Here is a 26,659-nt window from a genome sequence, read left to right as displayed (position 1 = left end):
CTAACTGGTTTTGTTTGACTGTTTTTCTGTATAACAGGAGAGGGTACATGGTGAGAAGTGAAGAATGGGGTACTTTGAGAACTAACTGTAGTAAAAGCAAAAAAGCAGCAATAATTGTTTTTTAAAATTCTGGCATGCTGGCTTAAAAAATATTAATGACATTATACTCCATCTATATAGTATCAAATAAAGTGAATTTTGAGTTTCTGATTCTAGCTTTCAATACTATAATGAAAGAATTCTGATTTCACAAACAGGGAAAAACATAATAAAAAATATCTTTCTATTTGAGAAAGATGTAAAATATGTACACAGTTTTACAAAACATCCTTGAAAAGTAGTTTTAAGTCTACTGGGGCAGAAGTCAGTACTTTCAAAGAAAAAGAAGAAGGTTTTATACAATGTGTTATTTGAACAATTTATTTTTCACACATAAAGTACAATCTACCATTTACACACAAAATGCTTTGAATTTGATTACATTCATGCACAGCTAGAAAAAATTCAATCCACAGATTTCATTTGAAAGATAACATAAAGCCAGAGAAAGTGATTTGCCCAAGAATCATAGAGCTAGGAAATGGCAAGGCAGGGTTTAGATTCTCAGTCATATTCCCTTAAACCACATTGCCCTATTTAAACTCTCTTGTCTCTACTTGCAAATGTTTCATGGATCACCTTAGCTGTACCCCTTTGGGAGGAACTATAATGGGCTGAGGCTTGAGTTGATGCACTGAGGTTCCAAGCATGTGAGGCTAAATAGTAATTGGACCGTACTCTATTAATATATATGCTTGGAGAAAGAATGGCCCCCGCCCACTCTTTGTGCAAGTCCTGATGTGTTGTATAGGAAATGACGTTTTTGGTGGGCGGAGGCAAGGGAGTGGAAAAGGAAGGGGAAGGAGAGACTGCCGGCTGGCATCTTGACACAGCTGCTCGCATTGCCATTGCGACAGCCCTTCAGCTCCGATCTCCCTTTGCTAGCTGGCTTCCTGTCGCAGCTGCCCATATTGCTATTGCAATCCTTTTTCACCTCCTCACTTCAGTAAAGATTGAAGATTTTTCCCTTAACCTGAATTCCTGACTCCGGCTGATTTTAAATACGCGGTCATCTCTGATTCTCAGTCAAATTCCCTTAAACCATATTGCCCTATTTAAACTCTCTTGTCTCTACTTGCAAATGTTTTTTTTTTTTTTTTTAATTTTTTTATTTAATAATTACATTATATTTACACTCATTTCTGTTCCGATTTTTTTTCCCCTCCCTCCCTCCACCCCCTCCCCTAGATGGCAAGCAGTCCTTTATATGTTGGATATGTTGCAGTATATCCTAGATACAATATATGTTTGCAGAACCGAACAGTTCTCTTGTTGCATAGGGAGAATTGGATTCAGAAGGTATAAATAATCCGGGAAGAGAAACAAAAATGCAGATAGTTCACATTCGTTTCCCAGTGTTCTTTCTTTGGGTGTAGCTGCTTTTGTCCGTCATTTATCATTTGAAACTCAGGTCTCTTTGTCAAAGAAATCCACTTCCATCAAAATATGTCCTCATACAATATCGTTGTCGAAGTGTATAATGATCTCCTGGTTCTGCTCATTTCACTTAGCATCAGTTCATGTAGGTCTCTCCAAGCCTCTCTGTATTCATCCTGCTGGTCATTTCTTAGAGAACAATAATATTCCATAACATTCATATACCACAATTTACCCAGCCATTCTCCAATTGATGGGCATCCATTCATTTTCCAGTTTCTAGCCACTACAAACAGGGCTGCTACAAACATTTTGGCACATACAGGTCCCTTTCCCTTCTTTAGTATTTCTTTGGGATATAAGCCCAATAGAAACACTGCTGGATCAAAGGATATGCACATTTTGATAATTTTTTGGGCATAATTCCAGATTGCTCTCCAGAATGGTTGGATTCGTTCACAACTCCACCAACAATGCATTAGTGTCCCAGTTTTCCCGCATCCCCTCCAACATTCATCATTATTTTTTCCTGTCATCTTAGCCAATCTGACAGGTGTGTAGTGGTATCTCAGAGTTGTCTTAATTTGCATTTCTCTGATCAATAATGATTTGGAACACTCTTTCATATGAGTGGTAATAGTTTCAATCTCATCCTCTGAAAATTGTCTGTTCATATCCTTTGACCATTTATCAATTGGAGAATGGCTTGATTTCTTATAAATTTGAGTCAGTTCTCTATATATTTTGGAAATGAGGCCTTTATCAGAACCTTTAACTGTGAAAATGTTTTCCCAGTTTGTCGCTTCCCTTCTAATCTTGTTTGCATTAGTTTTATTTGTACAAAGGCTTTTTAATTTGATGTAATCGAAATTTTCTATTCTGTGATCAGTAATGGTCTCTAGTTCATCTTTGGTCACAAATTTCTTTCTCCTCCACAAGTCTGAGAGATAAACTATTCTATGTTCCTCTAATTTATTTATAGTCTCGTTCTTTATGCCTAGGTCATAGACCCATTTTGATCTTATCTTGGTATATGGTGTTAAGTGTGGGTCCATGCCTAATTTCTGCCATACTAATTTCCAATTATCCCAGCAGTTTTTATCAAATAATGAATTCTTTTCCCAGAAGTTAGGGGCTTTGGGTTTGTCAAACACTAGATTGCTATAGTTGACTATTCTGTCTTGTGAGCCTAGCCTTTTCCACTGATCCACTAATCTATTTCTTAGCCAATACCAAATGGTTTTGGTGACTGCTGCTTTATAATATAATTTTAGATCAGGTACAGCTAGGCCACCTTCATTTGATTTTTTTTTCATTAATTCCCTTGAGATTCTCGACTTTTTATTGTTCCATATGAATTTTGTTGTTATTTTTTCTAGATCAATAAAATATTTTCTTGGAAGTCTGATTGGTATAGCACTAAATAAATAGATTAGTTTAGGGAGTATTGTCATCTTTATTATGTTCGCTCGGCCGATCCAAGAGCACTTAATATTTTTCCAATTATTTAAGTCTGACTTTATTTGTGTGGAGACTTTTTTATAATTTTGCTCATATAATTCCTGACTTTCCTTTGGTAGATAGATTCCCAAATATTTTATGGTATCAACAGTTATTCTGAATGGAATTTCTCTTTGTATCTCTTGCTGTTGGGTTTTGTTGGTGATGTATAAAAATGCTGAGGATTTATGGGGATTTATTTTGTAGCCAGCTACTTTGCTAAAATTATGAATTATTTCCAATAGCTTTTTGGTAGAATCTCTGGGGTTCTCTAGGTATACCATCATATCATCTGCAAAGAGTGATAGTTTGGTTTCCTCATTGCCTACTCTAATTCCTTTTATATCTTTTTCGACTCTTATTGCCGAGGCTAGTGTTTCTAATACGATATTAAATAATAATGGTGATAGTGGGCAACCTTGCTTCACTCCAGATCTTACTGGGAAAGGTTCCAGTTTTTCCCCATTGCATATGATGCTTACTGATGGTTTTAAATATATGCTCCTGACTATTTTAAGGAAAAGTCCATTTATTCCTATGCTCTCAAGTGTTTTTATTAGGAATGGATGTTGGATTTTATCAAATGCTTTTTCTGCATCTATTGAGATGATCATGTGGTTTTTGTTTGTTTGGTTATTGATATAGTCAATTATGTTAATAGTTTTCCTAATATTGAACCAGCCCTGCATTCCTGGTATAAATCCTACTTGGTCATAGTGTATTATCCTGGTGACAATTTTCTGTAATCTTTTTGCTAATATTTTATTTAAGATTTTAGCATCAATATTCATTAGGGAGATTGGTCTATAATTTTCTTTCTCTGTTTTCAGCCTACCTGGTTTAGGTATCAGTACCATATCTGTGTCATAAAAGGAGTTTGGTAGGACTCCTTCAATCCCTATTTTTTCAAATAGTTTATATAACATTGGAGTTAATTGTTCTTTAAATGTTTGGTAGAATTCACATGTAAATCCATCTGGTCCTGGGGATTTTTTCTTAGGGAGTTGATTGATAGTTTGTTCTATTTCTTTTTCTGAGATGGGACTGTTTAGGATATTTACTTCTTCCTCTGTTAGTTTGGGCAAGCTGTATTTTTGGAGGTATTTTTCTATTTCATTTAAGTTGTCGAATTTATTGGCATAAAGTTGGGCAAAGTAACTCCTAATTATTGCTCTAATTTCCTCTTCGTTAGTGGTGAGTTCTCCCTTTTCATTTTTAAGACTAACAATTTGATTTTCCTCTTTCCTTTTTTTAATCAGATTTACTAAGGGTTTGTCTATTTTGTTGGTTTTTTCATAGAACCAACTCTTAGTTTTATTAATCAATTCAATAGTTTTTTTACTTTCAATTTTATTGATCTCACCTTTTACTTTTAGAATTTCAAGTTTAGTGTTTGACTGGGGGTTTTTAATTTGTTCCTTTTCTAACATTTTTAATTGCAAACCCAATTCATTGACCTTCTCTTTCTCTATTTTATACAAATAGGCCTCTAGAGATATGAAATTTCCCCTTATTACCGCTTTGGCTGCATCCCATACATTTTGGTATGATGTCTCATTATTATCGTTTTCTTGGGTGAAGTTATTAATTATGTCTATGATTTGCTGTTTTACCCAATCATTCTTTAGTATGAGATTATTTAGTTTCCAATTATTTTTTGGTCTACTTCCCCCTGCTTTTTTGTTGAATGTAATTTTCATTGCATCGTGGTCTGAAAAGGATGCATTTACTATTTCTGCCTTACTACATTTGAGTTTGAGGTTTTTATGTCCTAATATATGGTCAATTTTTGTATAGGTTCCATGAACTGCTGAAAAGAAAGTGTATTCCTTTCTGTCTCCATTACATTTTCTCCAGAGATCTATCATATCTAGCTTTTCTAGTATTCTGTTTACCTCTTTGACTTCTTTCTTATTTATTTTCTGGTTTGATTTATCTAATTCTGAGAGTGCAAGGTTAAGATCTCCCACTATTATAGTTTTACTGTCTATTTCTTCTTGCAGCTCTCTTAGTTTCTCTTTTAAGAATTTAGATGCTACCCCACTTGGTGCATATATGTTTAATATAGATAGTGCTTCATTATCCATGCTACCCTTTAGCAAGATATAGTGTCCTTCCTTATCTCTTTTAATTAGGTCAATTTTTGCTTTAGCTTGATCTGAGATCAGGATGGCTACCCCTGCTTTTTTGACTTCACCTGAAGCATAGTAGATTTTGCTCCAACCTTTTACCTTTAACCTGCATGTATCTCCCCGCTTCAGGTGTGTTTCCTGTAAACAACATATTGTAGGATTCTGGCTTTTAATCCATTCTGCTAACCGCTTTCTCTTTATGGGGGAGTTTACCCCGTTCACGTTTATGGTTAGAATGACCAATTCTGTATTACTTGCCATCTTGTTAACCCCGGTTTATGCTTTCCTCCCTTCTTTCCCCTTTCCCCCCCTTCCAAGTATTAAGCTTGTGAGCACCCCTTGCTTCTCACAGCCCTCCCTTTTTAGTATCCCTCCCCCCTCCTTAGAGTTCCTCCCCCTATCTTACCCCTTTCCCTCCCAGTTCCCGTATTCCCTTCCCCTTAGCTTATTCCTTCCCTTTCCACTTTTCCCTTCTCACTTTTCAATGAGATGGGAGAAGTTTCACCATAGATTGAATATGTCTTAAGATTTTTCACTTAAAGCCAATTCTGAAGGCAGTAAGATACCCACTATATTCATCCCCCTCCATTCTTTCTCTCAGATATAATAGGTTTCCTATGCCTCTTCATGAGATGTACTACCCCCACTTTACCCTTTTTCTGGTACAATGTCCTTTCCACATCAATTTCTAGAACAAGGTATACATGTATTCTTTATACATCTATATAGTCAAAATATAGTTCCCAAGATTAATCTTTACCTTTTTAGATTTCTCTTGAGTTCTATATTTGTAGATCAAACTTTTTGTTAAGTTCTGGTTTTTTCATCAGAAATAGATGAAATTCGCTTACTTCGTTGAATGTCCATCTTCTTCCCTGGAAAAAGATGCTCATTCTCGCTGGGTAAGTTATTTTTGGTTGCATACCAAGTTCCTTAGCTTTTCGGAATATCATATTCCAGGCCCTTCGATCTTTTAATGTGGATGCTGCCAGATCCTGGGTGATCCTTATTGTGGCTCCTTGATACTTGAATTGGGTTTTTCTAGCCGCTTGCAATATTTTTTCTTTCACCTGAGGGTTCTGGCATTTGGCCACTATATTCCTTGGTGTTTTGATTTTAGGATCCCTTTCAGTGGGTGATCGATGAATCCTTTCAATGTTTATTTTTTCCTCTGTTCCTATGACTTCTGGGCAGTTCTCTTTGATAATTTCCTGGAAGACAGTGTCCAGGCTCTTTTTTTCATCATGTTTTTCTGGGAGTCCAATGATTCTCAGATTGTCTCTCCTGGATCTGTTTTCCAGGTCTGTTGTCTTCCCCAGAAGGTATTTCACATTTTTCTCCATTGTTTGATTTTTTTGGATTTGCTTGACTGATTCTTCTTGTCTCCTCGAGTCATTCAATTCCACTTGTTCAATTCTGATTTTCAGTGAAGTATTCTCTTCACTCACTTTTTTAAAATCTTTCTCTAATTGTCCAATTGAGTTCTTTTGTTCTGTGGAATTTTTTTCCATTTCGCCAATTTTGTTTTTTAGAGAGCTGTTTTCTGTTTCCAGTTCACTAATCCTATTTTTCAAGGATTTTACTTCTTTATCCACTCTCTCTTTAACTTTCTCCAGACTCTTTTCCCATTTTTCTTCTAGCTCCCTTGTGAGAGCCTTTTTAATCACTTCTATGAGGTTCATCTGTGCTGAGGAACAGCCGATCTCCTCCTTTGGGGAATCACCTGGGGACTGTCTGTTTTTAGTCTCCTCAGGATTTAGAGTCTGCTCTCTATCTGTGTAGAAGCTGTCAAGGGTTAAAGTCCTCTTCAGCTTCTTGCTCATTCTGTCTATTAATCAGAGATAAACTACCAAAGAAAAACAGAAAAAAACTGGAGTCTTTCTTTGGGGGAGGCTGGGTGTGTTATCGAGCTTCCTCTACAGACTGCAGGTGGCAGCAGTGAGGCACTAGCAGGACTGTGCTGCGCCTGCGCTCTGAGATCCCAGAGCGTGCTGAGTCACTGAGGGGGGGGAAGGGGGGGGGGGGCCAGGTCCTGAGAGACTCCAGCTGTTTGCGGTTGTATTCTTCAGCCCCGGTGTTTTTAGCTTTTCTGCTGGGCTGTTGACTTGCTGCCGGAGGAAATTATCCAAACCTGTAGCGAAGCTCTCCCCGCAGAAACGGCTACGATCACTCCCCACCCCCTCTCCAGTCTGCTCCCGTGCTCTCACTGCCGCTGCCCTCAGCCTGCGCCCGATCTAAAACCGCCCCAGCCCTCCAGTAAAGACAGACCTTTCTTGGCGGATCTCAAGGATGGCTTCTCTTGGTAACTATTTGTGGGTTTTTTTCAGTCAAGCATTGATTCAGAGGCTTGTAATGAAGTGGATAGTGAGAGAAAGCGCGGAGCTTATGCAACTGTGAGCCTCCTCTCCGCCATCTTAACCGGAAGTCCTAAACCTGTTTCCAAGAGGAGAGCTACAATAATACTTGCAAATGTTTCATAGGTCACATTAGCTGTACCCCTTTGGGAGGAACAATGAAAAGATGTGAGCAAAAACCATATAGAATAAGAGCATTAAAGGGATAGATACAATTTATACTATAGAGAGAAGATACAAACTGATGAGGTCATGGGTCCTTTGGAGTTCTTATAAATAGGCTTCACTAAAATATTCCTCTAATGCCTTGTCATGATATAAAGGCAAAATTGGGCTCTACTAAAGACCATGACAATAGATTGCAAGCTCTGGCAGCTCTATCCAAGCTGAAAAGTCTCAAAATGTAGCACAGGACTAGCCTATACTTATGGTTGGAGAAGTATCCCAGCTTATCCCCAGTGAGGGATAAGGCCAAGCCACCCAATGCCAAATGAAGACAGACTGCATGTAGGCCTTCACAGGTCAGGAAAGGTGGCCAGCTCCCAAGGAATGTATCACTTTAAATGGTAAGATTCATTTCAAGTTGTCTGAAGTTTATTTAACTCTTAAGAGTCATCTTGGAGCTGGTTGGAAACCTCGGAGATAATCTAGCACAAATGTTTTACTTGACAGAGGAGAAAATAGACTTTGCTAAGGAATTTGACTTGGCCAATACAACACAGTTTATCAGTGGCCACGTCAAAACTAGGGTCCAGGTTTTCTGACTCAATCTAGTGTTCTATCACATTGTGTATATGTGTGTGTGTATAATACAAGCATCATAAGGTAGTGAGGTAAAGCAGCCGAGCAACATTTGAACCCAGGTTTTCGGACTCCAAATCCTGTGCTTTCCTCCTTATTTCTAAGTAATCTCGTTGCTGCAAGAGGGCAAGAACTGAGTGTATTTTTTTTCCTACTTGCCTTGTTTGGCTAAAAATCAGGCTGTGGTTTCTGTTTCTTTCTTTTCCCATCATTAACTCTAGCTGCAGGCAAGTCTGTAGATGGCAGCTATAAGCTTGTATCATTTATCAGTCAAGACATATGTTAAACAAATGCAAAAGAATTTTTTTTGTTTGTTTTGTTTTGTTTTGTTTTCATGGTGCAATAGAAAGAATGCAGGGCTGGAAATCATAAGACCTGGATTCAAGTCACAATCCTGCCACAAACCTGCTGTGTGACTTGGGGAGAATTATTTCCCCTCTCTAGGCCTCCGCTTCCCTTTGTGCAAAATAGAGAACTTGCATTAGATGATACTGAAAGTATCTTCCAGTTTGTGCAAGAAGCACTTAGTTTTGAATCAAAGGATGTGAGTGAAAATCTGAGCTCGGCTTCTTCCCTTCTGGGTAACCTTGGACAGATCAGTAAGCAGTTCTGAGCCCAAGTCTCCTGCCATGTAAAATAAGACGGCTGGGACAAAAACCTCTCAGGTCTCTTGGCTCTCAGTCCTATGAACTCTGACCCTATGATGCTATGGCGCACCAGCAAACATCCTCAAATTTGAAAAGAAATCAAGTCAACAGATGGAGGAATAGGTCAGCATGTTGAAATGGGCACATTCAATCCTTCATGTACTGTTCCAAAGCTATAGGAAGGAAATATTTAGTTATATGCTATTCCCCAGACAACACAAAAGAATCACAAAAGCAATGAGTAACTTATATTTCCTCATGATGCCCCTGGTAATGAACTTCTGTTCCAAGTCATCTGAAAGTGCTTCTAAAGTCATCAAGTTGTAATGGGCAGAAAATGAGAGTGAAACAGTGATAGGAAAAGATGAAGACAGTCTGACTTCAAAAAAAAATTAAGTGCTTTAATTTCTATGGGTCCTCTTCCTGCCTCTTATCACCCTGCAGTGGCCAATCAGGTTCTTCCTTTGTGAATGCCATTTTATATTTAATAATAGAAGTGGCTGGAACTGCAAAGCAATCCCACTGATGAGGTCTTCAAGCTGTGCAATTAGGAGGCCATTCCCTAAATTGGCTCTGCAGTACCACTGGTATAAAATAAACTCGCTAGGTATGGCTGAGGGGCCTAAAGGAAACAGATATGGGAAATATCTTCCAACCCTAAATCTCCATATTCCTGTCTCAAGGGGGCAACAATGATTCTCATGAAAGGGCTCACCTTCTCAGCACAGGGTCTGGATTATTTCCACCTCCCATGTTTTCAGCAGTACTGGTTTTATTGACTCCAGGGGTGTCCAAACAAAAGCTTTGGGGTTGGGTGGGAAAGAATGGGGAATAAAACAGAAACTTCCTTCTGTAATTGATTCTGTCAAATGTTCTCTGGTTCAACAAGCTGGACATTTGTTCCAATGATATCACTATTGCCTTCAGAATCAAATTATAAGTCACTAAAGAAAATGAGATTCATTGATCTATAATCAAAATGTTCTGGGGTTTGTTTTTATTTGAAGGGCTTTGGGATGGGAGGGCAGTTGGGGAGAAAGGAAGAAGAGAAAAGGGATTTAGATCAGAGAGTACGACATAAATAATCTAGTATAATCTCCTAACTTTACATATTACTATACTTAGAGATAAAGTGCCTTGTCCTAAGTTACATGGTGAACAGGCATGACCAGAATTTAAATCCACATCTTCTGGCTCCAAATTAAGGGTCCTTTCAATTATATGAAAACTGTCTCTTATAGTTTCTCTTGCAAATTGCTGGTTTACCTTATGCAACTCATTTGGCTCCAAGTGACTTTTGATTGTTGTTTTTTAATCTAACTGCCCAATTCCACATCACAACAAAGATTGAGGGTACAGGAATAGGTAAGAAAGTGTAGTAGAATAGTGGAATCAGGAGACTCTGGATCTATTCTTATCCCTGATAACTCAGAGGAGTTAACTGAGCTAACTCAGTAGACCAAATGACTTAAACCCTTTGTGTTTTAATTCTCCCTTCAGTCAAATATATGGCTTAGATTAGATGTTCTCTAAGGCAGTGGTGTCAAACAAATAGAAACCTGATCCTTGTATACCCCATACTGACTTAGAAATCCACAAATTAAAATTATATATTCTATACTATATTTTTATTTATTTTGTTAAATATTTTCCAATTACATTTTAACTTGGTGGGAGAAAGAGGTAGGGATGGAGAAGAGGTGCATCTGTTCTAAGGTCCCAGAAATTCTATGAATGTATGATTTCCAGTATGTTATATAATGCATGGATCCAGTGTTCAACATAGGCTGAATTCACACTGGGGAGATGACAAAGAATTTTAGGGAGTAAAAAAGGAAAGAATTTTATAGAATTTAGACCTAAAAAAAGGGAAATCTGAAAGTGTAAGAAACTTTTATTTTATAAGTGGAAACTAGACCTAAAGGAGTGAAGGGACTTACGCAAAGATGCACTAATAAGCAGCAGAACTAGGACTTAGAACTAGGTCATCATCATCCATTTTTTTAATAATATTTTATTTTTTCCAACTACATGCAAAGATAATTTTCAACATGCATTTTTATAAGATTTTGAGTCCCCAATTTTTCCTCTCTCTTCCTTCCCCAAGGCAGAAGCAATCTGATATAGGCCTTCTTACTCCATAATTTCCTTACTTGGCCTCCAAAAAACTGAGTCCCTCTCTATATTCTCAAATGGTCCACTCAGTCCCATTAGAAAGCAGTATTAATGATGTAGAGGCAGCAAGATGGAACCAGAATGCTGGGCCTAGAGTCAGTCTTTGTGAATTCAAATCTGGCTTCAGACACTTACTAGCTAAATGACCCTGGGTAAGACACTTAATTTCCATGGCCTTAATACACTGGAAAAGGAAATGTCAAACCATTCCAGTAGCTTTGCCAATGGATAGCATAGTCGTGAAGAGTTAGACACAATGAATAACAACAATTAATGATATACACTTTGCAACACTACAGTGCTCCATAATCAACCAAAAGGAAACTGAGTAACAAGGACACTTTTCTTTATCCCCAGGTAAACATTCTTTCTGCATGTCTATTCTATTCTGTTTTCTATATGAATCTGAAAAAACTGTGGGAGCAGAGAAAGAAATGCTTCCTCCTCCTCTTTATCTAGCCTTTCTGACTTCTTTCCCACTTCACCTTCAGCCTGCATAGAACCCTTGAGCAATTCAATCTTACCTCTGGGAAACTGGTCATGTTTACTAAAATCAGCTGAGGCGATTTCAGGGAGATTTGACCAATCTGATTTAGAGCAAACTTCCCATCAGCAGTTGTCACAGTTATATGATCCAGGGACCCTGAAAGAGAATATTTCATGCTTTCTCTATTACCTTGCTTGTATACAGTTTGTGGCTCTTTCCCTCAGGCCTACCCCCTCCCCCCACCACAAAAAAAAAAAAAGAATGTAAACTTCTAACAGGGCAGGGACTATTTGGATTTGGACTTTGTATCCCTCTGGCTCTCAATTTTGTTTTTGTTTTTGTTTTTAACATAACAGACACAGAAAAGTCTGAATTAAACCAAATTTTTGCCACTTCAGATTGATCTCTGTACTGAGTCCCACCAAGCTCACCATTGGAAAATGCCAGTGCAAAGCCTGACAATGACAAAACCCTTCACAGTTATTTATACTTTAGTACTTCACAGATCAATGATTTCATTGGGACTGATGTCCTCTCTTCTAATGTTAGACATAGATCCTGGCTCTACCAATTCTGGCCAGCTTGCTGGCCAAACTTTAACTGGTCTTCAGAGACTAACCTTCATCTATCACTGGGCCCAATCCCCAGGTCCTTCTACCTTAGATTGGCCTTCCCAACATGTACTTTGCTAGTAGCTATAAGGATCAAAGATAGTGAGTTTTTGGTAGAGGTACATCTATCATCAAAAGCCAGGAAAAATGCTTTTTTTCAAATTCCCTAATTTCCTGGGCAAAATATAACCACAACACAAGGAATCACTTAACTGTTGACACTTTTTATGACTCAGAGAGAACCAAACAAAGCAAAAGAAAATAAAAGATCACTTGCAACTAAATTTTAGATACCTTGATCCACTTTTGTTACTATAATTCAATACCTTGCCAGGAATATAGGAGCTGAGCTGAAGTCTTAATCTGAAATTGTTGCCTTCAAAAAGTATAAGTTTGTTGGAAACTACTTAATTTACCAAAAGTAAAACAATGGGGACCACTGCTTTGAATAAATGCAGTCATCATAAGGGACTTTAATAGCAAATAAAGGGAAATAAAGGAGAGGAAGAAAAATCTGGTCAATTGATAATGAAAAGGGATTTGAATGTACCTTATGAATTAAAGGGCTCTGATTCCATTAAATTAATTGAATATGATGGTGAAACAAAAAAGAATGCCATACTTAGAATCAAGAGGCAAGAGTGCTCTGTCACTCATCAGCCCTGTGAATAGTGAGAAACTGACTTCTTCTCCCTTAGATTCCTCAGTTGTAAAATTGGGATAATTACCCAAGTACTTGTCCATGGTATAATAGAAACAACAGAGAATGACTGAATTTCAGAGAGAAGGGATTTCAAATGCTATCTGGTACATCCCATATCCCCAAAATAATATCAATAACAATATCCAATAGTTGACTATCCATTTTCTGCTTGAGAAATAACCTCTTCCAACACCATCCACTCCACTTCTGAATAACTCTATTAAATAGATCCTTTTGGCATCACACCAAAATCTTCCTCTCCATCTTCTACTCATTGCTCCTACTTCTGACTTTTGTGGTCACAGTGAACAAGTTTAATGTCTCTTCCATGTGACAATGCTTCACGCTCAAAGACAACCATTAATGTTCCCCCTCTACTGGAACAATTTTTATTCCATTCTTTCAACCAATTCTCTTATGGCATGAGCCATATGTCTTCTTCTTTTTTTTTTTTTTTTTTTTTTTTTTTTGAGGCAAATGGGGTTAAATGATCTACCCAGGGTCATGCAGCTAGTAGTCTAAGACTACATTTGAACTCAGGTCCTCTACTCCAGGGTTGATAGTCTATCCACTGTGCCATCTAGCTGCCCCTAAAGTTTGCTTTTTTGAATCCTATACTTTTAACAAGTCATTAATATAAATGTTAAACAGCACAGAGCCAAACACAGACCTCTGTGGCACTGACTGGAGATTTCCTGCCAAGCTGTCATTAAGCCACTAAGAGTTGCACTTTTCATGGACCCACACTTAACACCATATACCAAGATAAGATCAAAATGGGTCCATGACCTAGGCATAAAGAACGAGATTATAAATAAATTAGAGGAACATAGAATAGTTTATCTCTCAGACTTGTGGAGGAGAAAAAAATTTATGACCAAAGATGAACTAGAGACCATTACTGATCAGAAAATAGAAAATTTTGATTACATCAAATTAAAAAGCCTTTGTACAAACAAAACTAATGCAAACAAGATTAGAAGGGAAGCAACAAACTGGGAAAACATCTTCACAGTTAAAGGTTCTGATAAAGGCCTCATTTCCAAAATATATAGAGAACTGACTCAAATTTATAAGAAATCAAGCCATTCTCCAATTGATAAATGGTCAAAGGATATGAACAGACAATTTTCAGAGGATGAAATTGAAACTATTACCACTCATATGAAAGAGTGTTCCAAATCATTATTGATCAGAGAAATGCAAATTAAGACAACTCTGAGATACCACTACACACCTGTCAGATTGGCTAAGATGACAGGAAAAAATAATGATGAATGTTGGAGGGGATGCGGGAAAACTGGGACACTAATGCATTGTTGGTGGAGTTGTGAACGAATCCAACCATTCTGGAGAGCAATCTGGAATTATGCCCAAAAAATTATCAAATTGTGCATACCCTTTGATCCAGCAGTGTTTCTATTGGGCTTATATCCCAAAGAAATACTAAAGAAGGGAAAGGGACCTGTATGTGCCAAAATGTTTGTAGCAGCCCTATTTGTAGTGGCTAGAAACTGGAAAATGAATGGATGCCCATCAATTGGAGAATGGCTGGGTAAATTGTGGTATATGAATGTTATGGAATATTATTGTTCTCTAAGAAATGACCAGCAGGATGAATACAGAGAGGACTGGCGAGACTTACATGAACTGATGCTAAGTGAAATGAGCAGAACCAGGAGATCATTATACACTTCGACAACGATATTGTATGAGGACATATTTTGATGGAAGTGGATTTCTTTGACAAAGAGACCTAACTGAGTTTCAATTGATAAATGACGGACAGAAGCAGCTACACCCAAAGAAAGAACACTGGGAAACAAATGTGAACTATCTGCATTTTTGTTTTTCTTCCCGGGTTATTTATACCTTCTGAATCTAATTCTCCCTATGCAACAAGAGAACTGTTCGGTTCTGCAAACATATATAGTATCTAAGATATACTGCAACATATCCAACATATAAAGGACTGCTTGCCATCTAGGGGAGGGGGTGGAGGGAGGGAGGGGAAAAAAATTGGAACAGAAACGAGTGCAAAGGATAATGTTGTAAAAAAAAAAAAAAAAAATTTACCCTGGCATGGATTCTGTCACTATAAAGTAATTATTAAATAAAAATTAAAAAAAAAAAAAAGAGTTGCACTTTTCTCTCTTGCTCTAGTTATTTACCAAGCTCCAGTTCAATCTAACTCTACTATTCTCAAGCCTATCTCTGTCCATCTTTTCCAGAAGAACAGTCAAAAAGATTTAATCAAAAGTTTTGCTAAAAAAATAAATAAATAAAAAGATAGACTACATCTTTTATGTTCTTTTATGCACCAGATTAGTAACCCTTTTGGAAAAGGCAATAAGGCCTAGGATGTGTTCTTGATGCAAGGATCCATCACAGCTTTCTTCAACAAATGGTAGCAAACTATATCTCTAATAAAAAGATGATAATAATCTCTAATAGAATTCTGCCAGAAACTGAAATCAAGGTTACTGTCCTATGGTTTCCAGATTCCATTCACTTGCCTTTTTTGAAAATTAGGACATTTAATCTTTTCCAATCCTTTAACCCCTTTTCTTTTCTCCAAAATCACTTAAAAATTATTGATAATGGCTCAGAAATCATATATGCTAGTTCTTTCAGGAATGGAGGAAGCAGTTCAACTGGATAACGTGTCTTGAATTCATTAAGGCCTGATAACATGCTCTCTAATGATTTCTTATTTATTTATTTAAGTCATTTCTAACCTGTCTTCTGCAGGGCAAAGATCACTTTTCTTGGCAGAAAAAACAAGTAGAAAAAGAATTAGACAGTGATACTTTCTTTAAGTGGTCATTTATCCTTTTTTTTTTTTTTAATTTTATTTTATTTAATAATAACTTTATATTGACAGAATCCATGCCAGGGTAATTTTTTACAACATTATCCCTTGCACTCGCTTCTGTTTTGATTTTTTCCCCTCCCTCCCTCCACCCTCTCCCCTAGATGGCAAGCAGTCCTATATATGTTAGATGTGTTGCAGTATATCCTAGATATAATGTGGTCATTTATCCTTGTCCTAGTCATTCCAAGCAATGATTCTTCTCTTTTCCACCACATCATTACAAAAGACAACAACAAAACTTCTTGTCTTTATTTTTCCTTGCTAGCATCAGCTTATTTTGAGCTTTGGCACCTCTTAAACTGTTGGTATAGTGCCATAAAGGTACCTCCTGGATGTCTTCCCACTTGCTGCCATCCCACAGAAAGCCTACCCTTTATTCCTTTCTTATCCAGTTCCAGAATATAATAAAACCAATTGTCACTGCTCCTGAAGAGGATGTGTCTATCCATCTAAAGGCTCTATAATTCCACTCCCCATTCCTATAACTTTCAAACCAAAATCTCTCTCTGACCACCACTCTCCTAGATGTGTTTTCTCCCCAAAATCGTAACATCTAATAGCCTTTATTAAACCCTGATTCTTTTTTTCTTCTCTGCCAGCCTTCAACACTATGGATCATCCTCTTCTCTCTAGGTTTTCATGACACTCCCCTCTTCTACTTCTCCTTCCTATCTGGCCATTTCTCACTCTCCTTTGCTGGATGCTCATCCAGGTCATGCCCACTAAGTATGCTAGTCCATGAAAGCTTTGTCCTGGGCCCTCTTCTCACTGATATCATCAGCTCCCATGGATTCAATTACCATCTCTTCTCTCTTGACCTCCAGTTCTCCATCTCTAACTGCTCACTAGATATGTAGAATTGAATATCCTCTAAACATCTGAAACTCAACATATCCAAAAATGAACCCCATGTCTTTACCCCCAAATTCTCCTCTCTTGCCAACTTCTACCTGTCAATTACTAAGGCTCAAAACCAAGGTGTCATCTGTAACTCATCTCAATCTCTCACCCTGCTATCCATTATGCTACCAAGTCCTATTCTACCTTCCCCATCTCTCACATGTGCCTTCTTCTCTCCTCTGACCTTGTTACCACCCTGATGCTGGTCCTTATCACCTCATCCATGTACAACTGCAAAAGCCTTTAAGTTACTCACCCTGCTCAAGTTTCTCCCCACCTAATTCATCCTCCACTAAGATATCAAAGTAAACCTCTCTGTAGCACAAACAACCATATTATTCCCCTAGTTAACAAACTCCGTGGATCCCTATTTTTTCCAGGACAAACATAAACTCCTCTGGCTTTTAAAGCCCTTCGTAATGTGGCCCCTTCTTATTTTTCCAGTCTTTTAAAACCTTATTTCTCCTCCATATGTTCTAATCTGGGTCTTTTCGTTGGCTTTCCTTTATGCCCCCAAATCTCTCCCTCTTCAATGTCAGTCTCCTGGATTCCTCAAAGTACTAACTAAAATCTCAACTTCTACAAGGAGCCATTCCTGGTCCTCCTCAATGTTAGTACCTTCCCTTAAAGATTCTTTCTCATTTTTACTATACATTTGTATAGTTATCTACACATTCTTCCTCAATCAGATTGTAAGCTTCTTGAAGGTGAGGACTAGTTTCGCCTTTTTTGTATCTCTGGACTCAGTACAGCAACTGGCACACAGTAGATGTTTAATAAAAACTGGTTTATTTGAGTTGAGAACAGTGACTATCTTTGCTTTTATATTTATATCTCCAGTAGTTAGTATATAGTAAGCACTTGCTAGTTTTTCATTCATTCTTCTCCCACTCTTTATGAATTCTTAATATTGAATAACTGTTTCTATTTCTATCCTTTAAGTATTTTTTTAAAATCTAAGTTGATTAGTAGGTTCTCTATATACCATATTGGTCCCTTCAGACATCTCCCATTTTTCTTACATATCAGAATTATTCTGTTTGTGAATCAGTGCTTGGGTTCAAATACTCTGTGTCTTGATCTGATCTATTCAAGTCTCTTGGACTCATTTTCTCATTTTAAAGTAAGAGGAATAATCTTTTAAGATTCCTTTTGGCTATAAAATCTATAATCAAGGAATATTTTGAGGAAAAACTGTACATTGTCAAGTTGGTCCTAGTGTGAACTGTTGTTATTATCACTACTACACAAAAATTATCAGAAAATTTACGAAGACAAAGGGGAAGATGCTTTCTGAAGCATCTTAACTCTCTTTTTCCTCTTTGTCATGAGATTCTTTGTCAAAGAAAATACCTCTGTGATCTCAGCAGCATGGTGTGGTGAAAAGAGTAAGGAATCTGGAATCAGAAGATCTGGATTCAAGTCCCAATTCCAACACAAACTATAACATCAATGACAAGTCACTTAATTTTCCCACTTGTAAACAGGGATTATTATCCCTGTTTGTCCCCTTACCTCAACAGTTTGATTTTTTTAAAAAATCACTTTATGAACTTCAAAATACTATAAAAACAGGTATAATTCTTAGTTTAAGTTGATGACAGTTATCACACCCCTTATATCTATCCATAGCATATTCATTTCTTCCCTCTTACTGGTCTTCAACAAGGATCTGGCTCACTCATATCTCTTTTCTGCCCTTCATATTCTCTAAGGTTAACATTTAACAAACTACACTCCATGGCCTCTTTCTGCCAGTTTAGCAGATCTTTTCTGGTCAATGGAGTAGAATTTACTGGCCAATTTTTAGGTATCATATTTCTCCCAGAGCTCTCCCTCCACTTGCTCTCTGGTTTTAACTAAAAAATGTTAGCAGATACAACACACCAGGGAAAGAAGCCACCTTTTATTCATTTCATACCAAAAACAATAAGCAGGGTTAAAATAAACAGTTAAAGAGATTGAATGGCATATTCTCCTGTCAACAAAAGACAACTATGTCCCAGTTGACAAAGGTTGACAAAAGAGTAGAATGATCTTCTTGCTTAATGATGGTTGTATCTTACAGCTTACAGGGCATATAATGATGTTTACAAATGGAACCATATGTTTTTCTCTTTGTTTGCTCAAGAGCAACTTAATAAAATATTTTCAAACTTCTTATATAAAACAGCTTATTCTGAAGGGGAATGAAAAGAGGGATTCTTGCCCATACTCCCTCACCTCCAAAGATGCCAATGAGCCTGACACTAGGCTGATGACAATTTCCAAAAGGCTCATTTGGTGGAAATTGGATTTTTCCTGCCTTGCTGACGTGCAAGCTGACAACTTGCCTCTTCGTCACATCTGCAAACAGTTCTCATAGACATTTCTGACATTTCCCACTTGCAAAAAGCCATTTTCAGGAAGTTATTAACCCAAACGAATTCTTCCTGGTCAAGCCCAGGATGTAGAAACTCTTTAGTTGGAAATTTCAAGGTTATAATCATTCAGTTCCCAATGAGTGATGAAAAATCATAAACTAGGAGAAATCTGAGGATACAGATCAAAGCTCCTGATTCTAAAGTGCTTATTGTGTGGCACAGTGGATAGAAAACTGGCATCAAAGACAAGAAAACCTGATAAAGATAAATTCTTTTATGTGAAACATACTGGAAGTGTGACCCTGGGGAAGGGACTTAACTTTTCAGTAGTCTGGGCAACTCCCTAAGACTAGAAATTGCAGAGGTGGAGAAAATTTCCTTATCCCTGAGTTCTATATATCAAAAGCATAGATTAAGTCCCTATCCTTGTATATTCAACTTAAAGCAACTACACATTATATTTATTAGATAGAAATATATATGTTACTAACCTGGAGAAGTCCTTATATTGAGATTTTTGTTAAAATTATCCTTAAGGGCTTCTACCACAGACTTCATTTCACCATCTACCTCTTCCAGACGGATTATGTCCTCCACCAATGATGCATTAATGTTGACTCTGGGCTGGGAATGTCCTTTACCTTTGGCTAGACATTAAACACACAATGAATACAGGTGGCAACAGCAGCACTAATATCAACAAACAATGGACTTATGTTCCCTGAGAATATAAGTATCTTAAAGGTAGGGACTGTTTTTGCTTTTTCTTTGTACCACCAGTGCTTAGCATAGATCTTAACATATAGTGATCCCTTAATAAATGTTTGTAAATTGACTGGTTAGACTCAGAATCAAGAGACCTGGAGAGACTTCAAAACTAGATCTGGATTTCAACTCTGTCCTTTAATGTCTATGTACTAAGCAAACCATGTCCCAAAACTAAGGCTCAATTTCTTCATCTGCTAAATAAGGATAGTAATAACCTGTCAAAGAAGCACTGTGGTATGACTGATGAAGAGCCAAACTCAGAGTCAGGAAAACCTGGATTCAAGTCCCATCGATGACATTTCCTGGCTGTGACTGTGGGCAAGTCCTTCTATCTTTCAACACCCAAGGGAATTCTCTAGGACTTTAAGCTGCCAAACATTTACATATGGCTACCAGTAGAAGTTGTTAGTTTACACAAAAGAGTTCTCTACACTAATGAAACCACAACTTTAGACAAAAAGTAATAACTGTCTTTCTCACCTCCCAGGGATTTTTAGTAAAGAAAACACTTATTAAACAGCAAAATACAACAGAAATTTCCTTTCTTATCACAAATATGCTAGAGAAGATTTTTTTATTCAGATATGGGTAAGGCTACAAAGTCCCTCCAATGCTGAGATCTGGAGTCTGAGATTCTTTTATTTCAAAAGATTTCATTGGCCTGGGCACTCCTCTAAGCAAGAGCGGATAACAGCCCTTCCATGTTTTGGAAGACAGTCTTCAGTAATCACTCTGGCCAAAATCCAAAACAAAACAAAAACCACCACATTTTAGTGGTAGCCACATTTTAGGAGATGAGTTTTTCTGTCTGTCTTTACCTGGTCCAGAGCTAACAGAAATAAGTCTATCCTCTAGCCCATACTCAAAGGTTTTCTGAGTTGCTAAGAATCTACAAATGGTAGAAGCTTCAGGGTACTAGGATGACCTCCAAAAAAGGATGGGCCAATAGAGACAATTATCACCAAACATTTACTGGGTGCCTAAACTAAATATTAGGGGCCTATAAAAGGTTTATCTCAATAGAAAGCCAGAATACATATTAAAAAATAATAATGTAAGGTGGTAGTGGTGGTGGTGGTGATGATAAGAGGAAAAGGAGGAAGAGAAGCAGCAAGTAAGTAATAATAGCAGCAAACATTTTTGTTCTTTCAAAGCATTTCACATATATTGTTTAATTTCAATCTCACAATCATTTTGTGAGGTGAGCAAGGCAAGGATTATTATGCTTATCTGATAAACAATAAATTAGGTTCAGAGAACTAAATGGCTTGCTTAATGTCCCTCAAATAATAAAGAAGTTAAGGTATAAATGAAGTGACAAATGAGTGATAGAGAAAATAAATAATATCCATGCATGGAACTGTGTGTGTGTCTGGGGGGGAGGGAGTTGTATATGTGCATCTGTGTGTCCATCTCTGTCTCTGTCTTGCCCTTAAATATTCAGTTCACTCAGTCACTGGGATTAATATACGTGTGTGTATCTGTGTGTGTGTGTGTGTGTGTGTGTGTGTGTGTGTATGTGTATTCATGTAGGTATAAAATGAATGGAAACATTCAGAAGTTTGTTGAGATGGCACCACATACAATAAATATGTATTATTTGATAATAATATTCTCCAGAGGAAAGTTTAAAAGTGAACCATTACAAAATTAGGTGCTTTAAGGAGGAATGATTGTTTAATATTATTTTAATGCTCATAAGAGGCAACTGGACTTACAGTGGAGCCCCAGGCCTGGAGTCAGGAAGACCTGAATTCAAATCTGGCCTTGGATACTTATCAATTGTGTAACCCGGGGCAAAAAACTTCACCCTGTTTGTCTCAGTTTCCTCATCTGTGAAAATAAGAGATAACAATAGTACTTACCTTTGAAAGACTGTTGTGAGGATCAAGCAAGATCATAAATGTAAAGCTGGCACATAGTTATATACTATATAAATGTTATCATTATTAAGATGTGAGACCACATAAAAATATTCTATATTCTATTATTCTAACATTCTGAGGGATCTTCTACCCCTAGCACTATGAGTTTTAGGACTACTTTCCATTTTAATATATATATTGTGTTCTATTGCTTCAATATTCTATATATTAAGATTTCTCTCAGTTCTAAGAAATTCCGTTCTACCTATAAATAATGAACTATAATTATTATCATGTGTTATGGTCCTTTTCAGCTCTGTTCTATGATAGTTCTATGACAGTATTTGAAAACAACAACAACAAAAGAGAGAGAGAGAAAGAGATTAAGGTATGCTCTCCATACCTTTGGCTTTCTTGGTAGCAAAATGTCGGACTGGCACAATTGGAAAGGCCCCACATTGCTGGCAGTCATTCCAGGTTATATTCGCACTACTCAGCCTAACTCCTGAAACAGGCTTTGTCAAGACTAAAAGGGAGTTGCAAAATCCAGGCTGCACCCAACGAAAGCATCTGAGTCCCAAAGCCATGGTTCAAAATGATTCTTGAGAAACCACCTATAAAAAAAAAGAAAAGTCTTTCACACACATGAAATACACAGTGAACATTGAGGCAAGAGGCCATTCCAGCAATCTGAACCTCGTTGACTATAATGAAATGCTTATGTGGAAAAAAACACACAAAATTGTGAGTATGTTATACTGTAAACAGGGAGTATAGATTATAGGAGGTAGGTTTTAAGCTGATTTTTTTTTAAAGCCTCAACAGGCACAAAATGATGGGAAAAATTACATGACAGCTTTTAATTAAAATTGTCTTCTGCTCCATATGCACTGATTACAAATTAGAATGTACTTTTCTTTGCTACAAGTCTAAAGCATAGATCAGATCTGAGGCTTTTAATGTTTTTGGTGCTAGAGCTCTGGAAGATGCCATTCTCCTCTGTGTGAACACAAGTTACTCATTATATTTCTATAGTTTTAAACCCTCAAAGATTTTCCAGCCTGCAGCTACCTCTGTGATAGAACTACATAATTGTTGAATAGCAATGTTGTATTCATAGCTTTGGAAAGAAAAAAAGGGCTCTCTCACACAGCTGGGGAATGCAGGGAGATAATATAACTTAGTGAGTATTTTGTTCATTCAACAAATATTTCTTGAGCACCTGCTCTGTGCAAGGCACTGTTTTAAATGAATAAATTAGCCAACACCCTGAGTCTGCCATCTTTACCAATTAGTTCCAGTTTTCATCTATAAAGTTCCTCTCAAAATGAATGAGTCCCTCTAAAGAAGGAATGTGATACAGTGTATAGGGATGACAATTAAGAAACCTGAGTTCTAGTCTTAGCCCTTCCACTTACTAATTATATCACCCTAATGGCTATTCCCTTTTTGGGGCTTCAGGTTCCTTTACCTGTAAGATGATCTCTAAGGCAACTTTCAATTTTAACATTCTCTGTTCAAACATGTCATACTCTGAAGTCCTTTACATTTATAATTTTCTATAATGCCTTGGTTTTTTCTTTCAAATACTCATATTTCAGTTTAATTCAAATAAGAGTCATATGTATCTGTAACTTCAGAATAGGAGACTGTATGGCAATCCACCTATGACTTAGTAGCTAAGTACTCAAGAGTTTGCTGCCTGAGAAACATAAAAAGTAACACGCCCAGATTCACAGAACAAGATTTTGTAACATGCTATATAACCTCAAGTCTTTCTGATTACAAGCCCAGCACTCTTGTCTACTTTGCAATGCTATTTTCAATAATCACCATTATTTTTTATTTTATTTTATTTTTTGCTGAGACAATTGGGATTAAGTGACTTGCCCAGGGTCACACAGCTAGGAAGTATTAAATGTCTGAGACCAAATTTGAACTTAGGTCCTCCTGACTTCAGGGCTGGAGCTCTATCCACTAAGCCACCTACCTGCCCCATCACCATTAATTTAAAAAAAAATTTTTTTTAAAACTTATAAATGGCCTTTCCCAAAATGCAAACTAATGGGTTAAACATGAATAGTTCCTGTTACTATGAACACATGAATTTTACAAAAGTAATTAGCATTTCCTTAGCGGCAAAGGACGCAGGCCATCGCCCAGCTATGTATAGAACCAATAGGAACGAATTCTGATGGGAATTTATATTGCCAGGTACTAGCAGTACCACTGATCTATCTTAGCAGTGCTCTATGTAAAAGGCTGGCTTCAAGTGAGGTTTCTAAATCTCAACTTCTGCCAAATATGGTCACTGTTTAACCCATACCTATGTCCAAATATGGGCTTTTAATTATGTGCAGGGTTGGGTATTGTGTGTGTGTGTGTTTTTTTTTTGGGGGGGGGCGGGGGAGAGGGTATTGGTGGCAAGAATTGTTTGAATTTTAAAAAAATTTACCATGTACTTCAATCTGCCTGCTCAATTTGAGATAAGCTTCCTAGTTCTACTATTTGGAAGTCATAATATAAAGCAGTACACCAATAAAAATTAGAATAGGTTAGAAATAAACAACTTTTCAAAGAAATACAGAACCCCAAAGTAGAACTAGTATAAAAGAACCGGAAAAGAGCTTCTATAAATAACCTACATTTACTGCAACATTTAAGGCTAAGATTTTAATTGCACATAAGTCAGGAAATTTGAAAGGAAAAGTCCAATAATGTTACTAGCTTGTCAAGTAATACAATGATACATTTATTATAGGATACATTAAAAACAATGTTTAATTACATTTGCAAGGAGAAAGAACTGCAAGAGATTAAAAACAAAAAAGAAAGAAATGGTATATTAGAATTATAAGAGACATTGTGGCAACATTTTAGAAAACAGAGCAAGCACTAGCTGGGGAATCCAAATATCTTAAATTCAAATCTCAACTTTGCTACCCTCTTCTTGTCTGTGTAACACTGAACAGGGAAATCATTTCACTGAGTTTAAGTGTTTTCCTCTCAAACTATTTCTAAGGTCCCTTTCAACTCCAAAGCTTATGAAATTTAATTATATAAGAGATGGAAACAGCCTTACAAAGTAGTGTTAAATCTAAAAGGAATCTTGGGGGGAAATCATAAGAGCTAAGGGGATCTCAAAACATAAAACATTAGAACTTTAGAGCAACATAAAATGTCGGATCTGAAAGGAATCTCTGAACATAAAAGATTAGGACATACATTAACACTAAAAGGAACCTTAGAACATAGAATCTTAGGCCCATAGATTTTTAATCATCCAGTTCAGCTCCCTCATGTTTTAGATGAAATGGAAATCCACAGAAATTAACAATATTTCCACTACTTTTATCCAAAAAAGTCCAACTTGTTATCATTTTGCTACACAATCTTTTCTTTATATATTTTTAAAAATCAATACCAACTTTCCCCCAAAAAAAACCATTCTAAAATTCTTAATCCCTAAATCATTCTTCCTCTTTCCCTTCAAACCTTTTTATTAACAGGGCAGATGTGGACCTACATCACTGCCTGACTCAAGTTTCACCTTCTTCCTCTCTCTCATTTTCCAATGAAGTATTCAATAAGTTAAGGAAATAAAAAATGACATATGACAAGGTGGCTAAGGGATCCAAAAGAACTAGACAATCAACTTGTCTTCTGAATATCATTAAGATTATTTGACTTTAGTTTTGAGGCTAAGAGACAAATTCTCATCAGGAAAACTCTGCTAATGACAATTTCCCCAAGTTTCTGATCAATTAGTAAAGAAAGTAAGGTAGGGTCAGTTGGAGGAGAAAAGTTTGTGACTCATCAACAAATATTAAGTGCCTACCCAGCATGAGGCACTGTGCTAGGCACTGAGGTTACAAAAACAAAAATGAAACAGTCCATCAGTTCCTCAGGAAATTTATTTTCTACTGGAAAAAACAGCAGCTACATATGTAAATAAACGTATTTTAAAATATACAAAATATGTAAGATAATTCAGAAGGAGAAGGAAGCACCAGGAGCTAGGGAAACCATTAAAGGCCTCAAATCTGAAGGAAACTAAGGATTCTAAGTAGTACATTCCAGTCACTTGTGAAACAAGGCACAAAAACGAGATGTTTGGCCTCGGCTGTTTCAAGGAAGAGCAAGGAGGTCTGTTTGGCTGAAACAAAAAGTGAATGAACATATAAGTAACATAAGTATGTTGGAGTAAGAAAAAGGTTCACCTCTATTAGTTTTAATCTTCCCACATATAAAATGAGAGTATTAGACTTCATTATCTCCAAGGTCCCTACTATCCAAAGCAATGATTTGGAGTCAAAATATATGGTTTTGAACATGGTTAACAACAGCAATACTATACTATACTACTATATTGCTTTAAGTTTTACAAAAGGATTTTATATATGTTATTGTAGAAGTAAGCTATAGGGCAGGTATCATCATCTCCATTTTATAGGTGAGAAAGATGAAGAGTAGGGAGGTCCAAGTGACCGTCCAAGTAACTTATTCATACACCAAATAAGTATCAGAATAATTCCAAGTCAGACTACCATATTTGGTAATATATTGCTTCTCCAATAACTTAAATAATGGGAATGAACTAGATGATCCCTAAAGGTTGATAAAATCATGCAACCAATCCGAATTAGAATACTACAAATTTATATTATACAACTTCAGCTGATTACTCACTGCTGTTAGGTAATCTTCCCATACCTGCCTTATTAATTGTCCACAAAGACTTTTGTCCACCTTTTCTTTCCTCCTCATACCTCTTCTTTCTTACACTCTCTTGGCTGAGAACTTTGACTCTAATTTTACAGAAAAAATTGAGGCCATTTACTCTGAGTTCCCTCTTCTCCACTCTTCATCAACTCATGTCCTTCATCTAGTGGCTTTTTGCCACTATCTCTTTCTCACACGAAGAAGCCAAAAACCCAATGTCCTTTTCTCTATTTTCATTCTTGACTTCTCTGCAGCTTCTGACACTGTTGATCACTCTCTC

General features: G+C 36.9%; 1 protein-coding gene across 3 annotated transcripts in view; it reads right to left on the bottom strand.

Annotated features, from left to right (window-relative positions):
• Positions 1 to 26,659, bottom strand: part of MRRF (mitochondrial ribosome recycling factor) — a 62,664-nt gene that overhangs the window by 33,890 nt on the left and 2,115 nt on the right. For 2 of the 3 annotated variants that reach the window (XM_051979580.1, XM_051979578.1), the window contains exons 2-4: positions 22,061 to 22,271; positions 19,516 to 19,671; positions 11,610 to 11,728 (exon numbers count right to left, since the gene is read on the bottom strand). In XM_051979580.1, coding sequence (XP_051835540.1) covers positions 11,610 to 11,728; positions 19,516 to 19,671; positions 22,061 to 22,244 — 459 coding nt within the window. In that variant the 5' untranslated portion in view covers positions 22,245 to 22,271. The remainder of the gene's footprint in view (positions 1 to 11,609; positions 11,729 to 19,515; positions 19,672 to 22,060; positions 22,272 to 26,659) is intronic. The other variant, XM_051979581.1, reaches the window with a different exon arrangement.

Source organism: Antechinus flavipes, chromosome 2 (assembly GCF_016432865.1).
Source record: "Antechinus flavipes isolate AdamAnt ecotype Samford, QLD, Australia chromosome 2, AdamAnt_v2, whole genome shotgun sequence".
Classification (NCBI taxonomy): Eukaryota; Metazoa; Chordata; class Mammalia; order Dasyuromorphia; family Dasyuridae; genus Antechinus; species Antechinus flavipes.
Note: the sequence above shows the minus strand (reverse complement) of the source record. Positions and strands in the feature narration are given on the sequence as shown.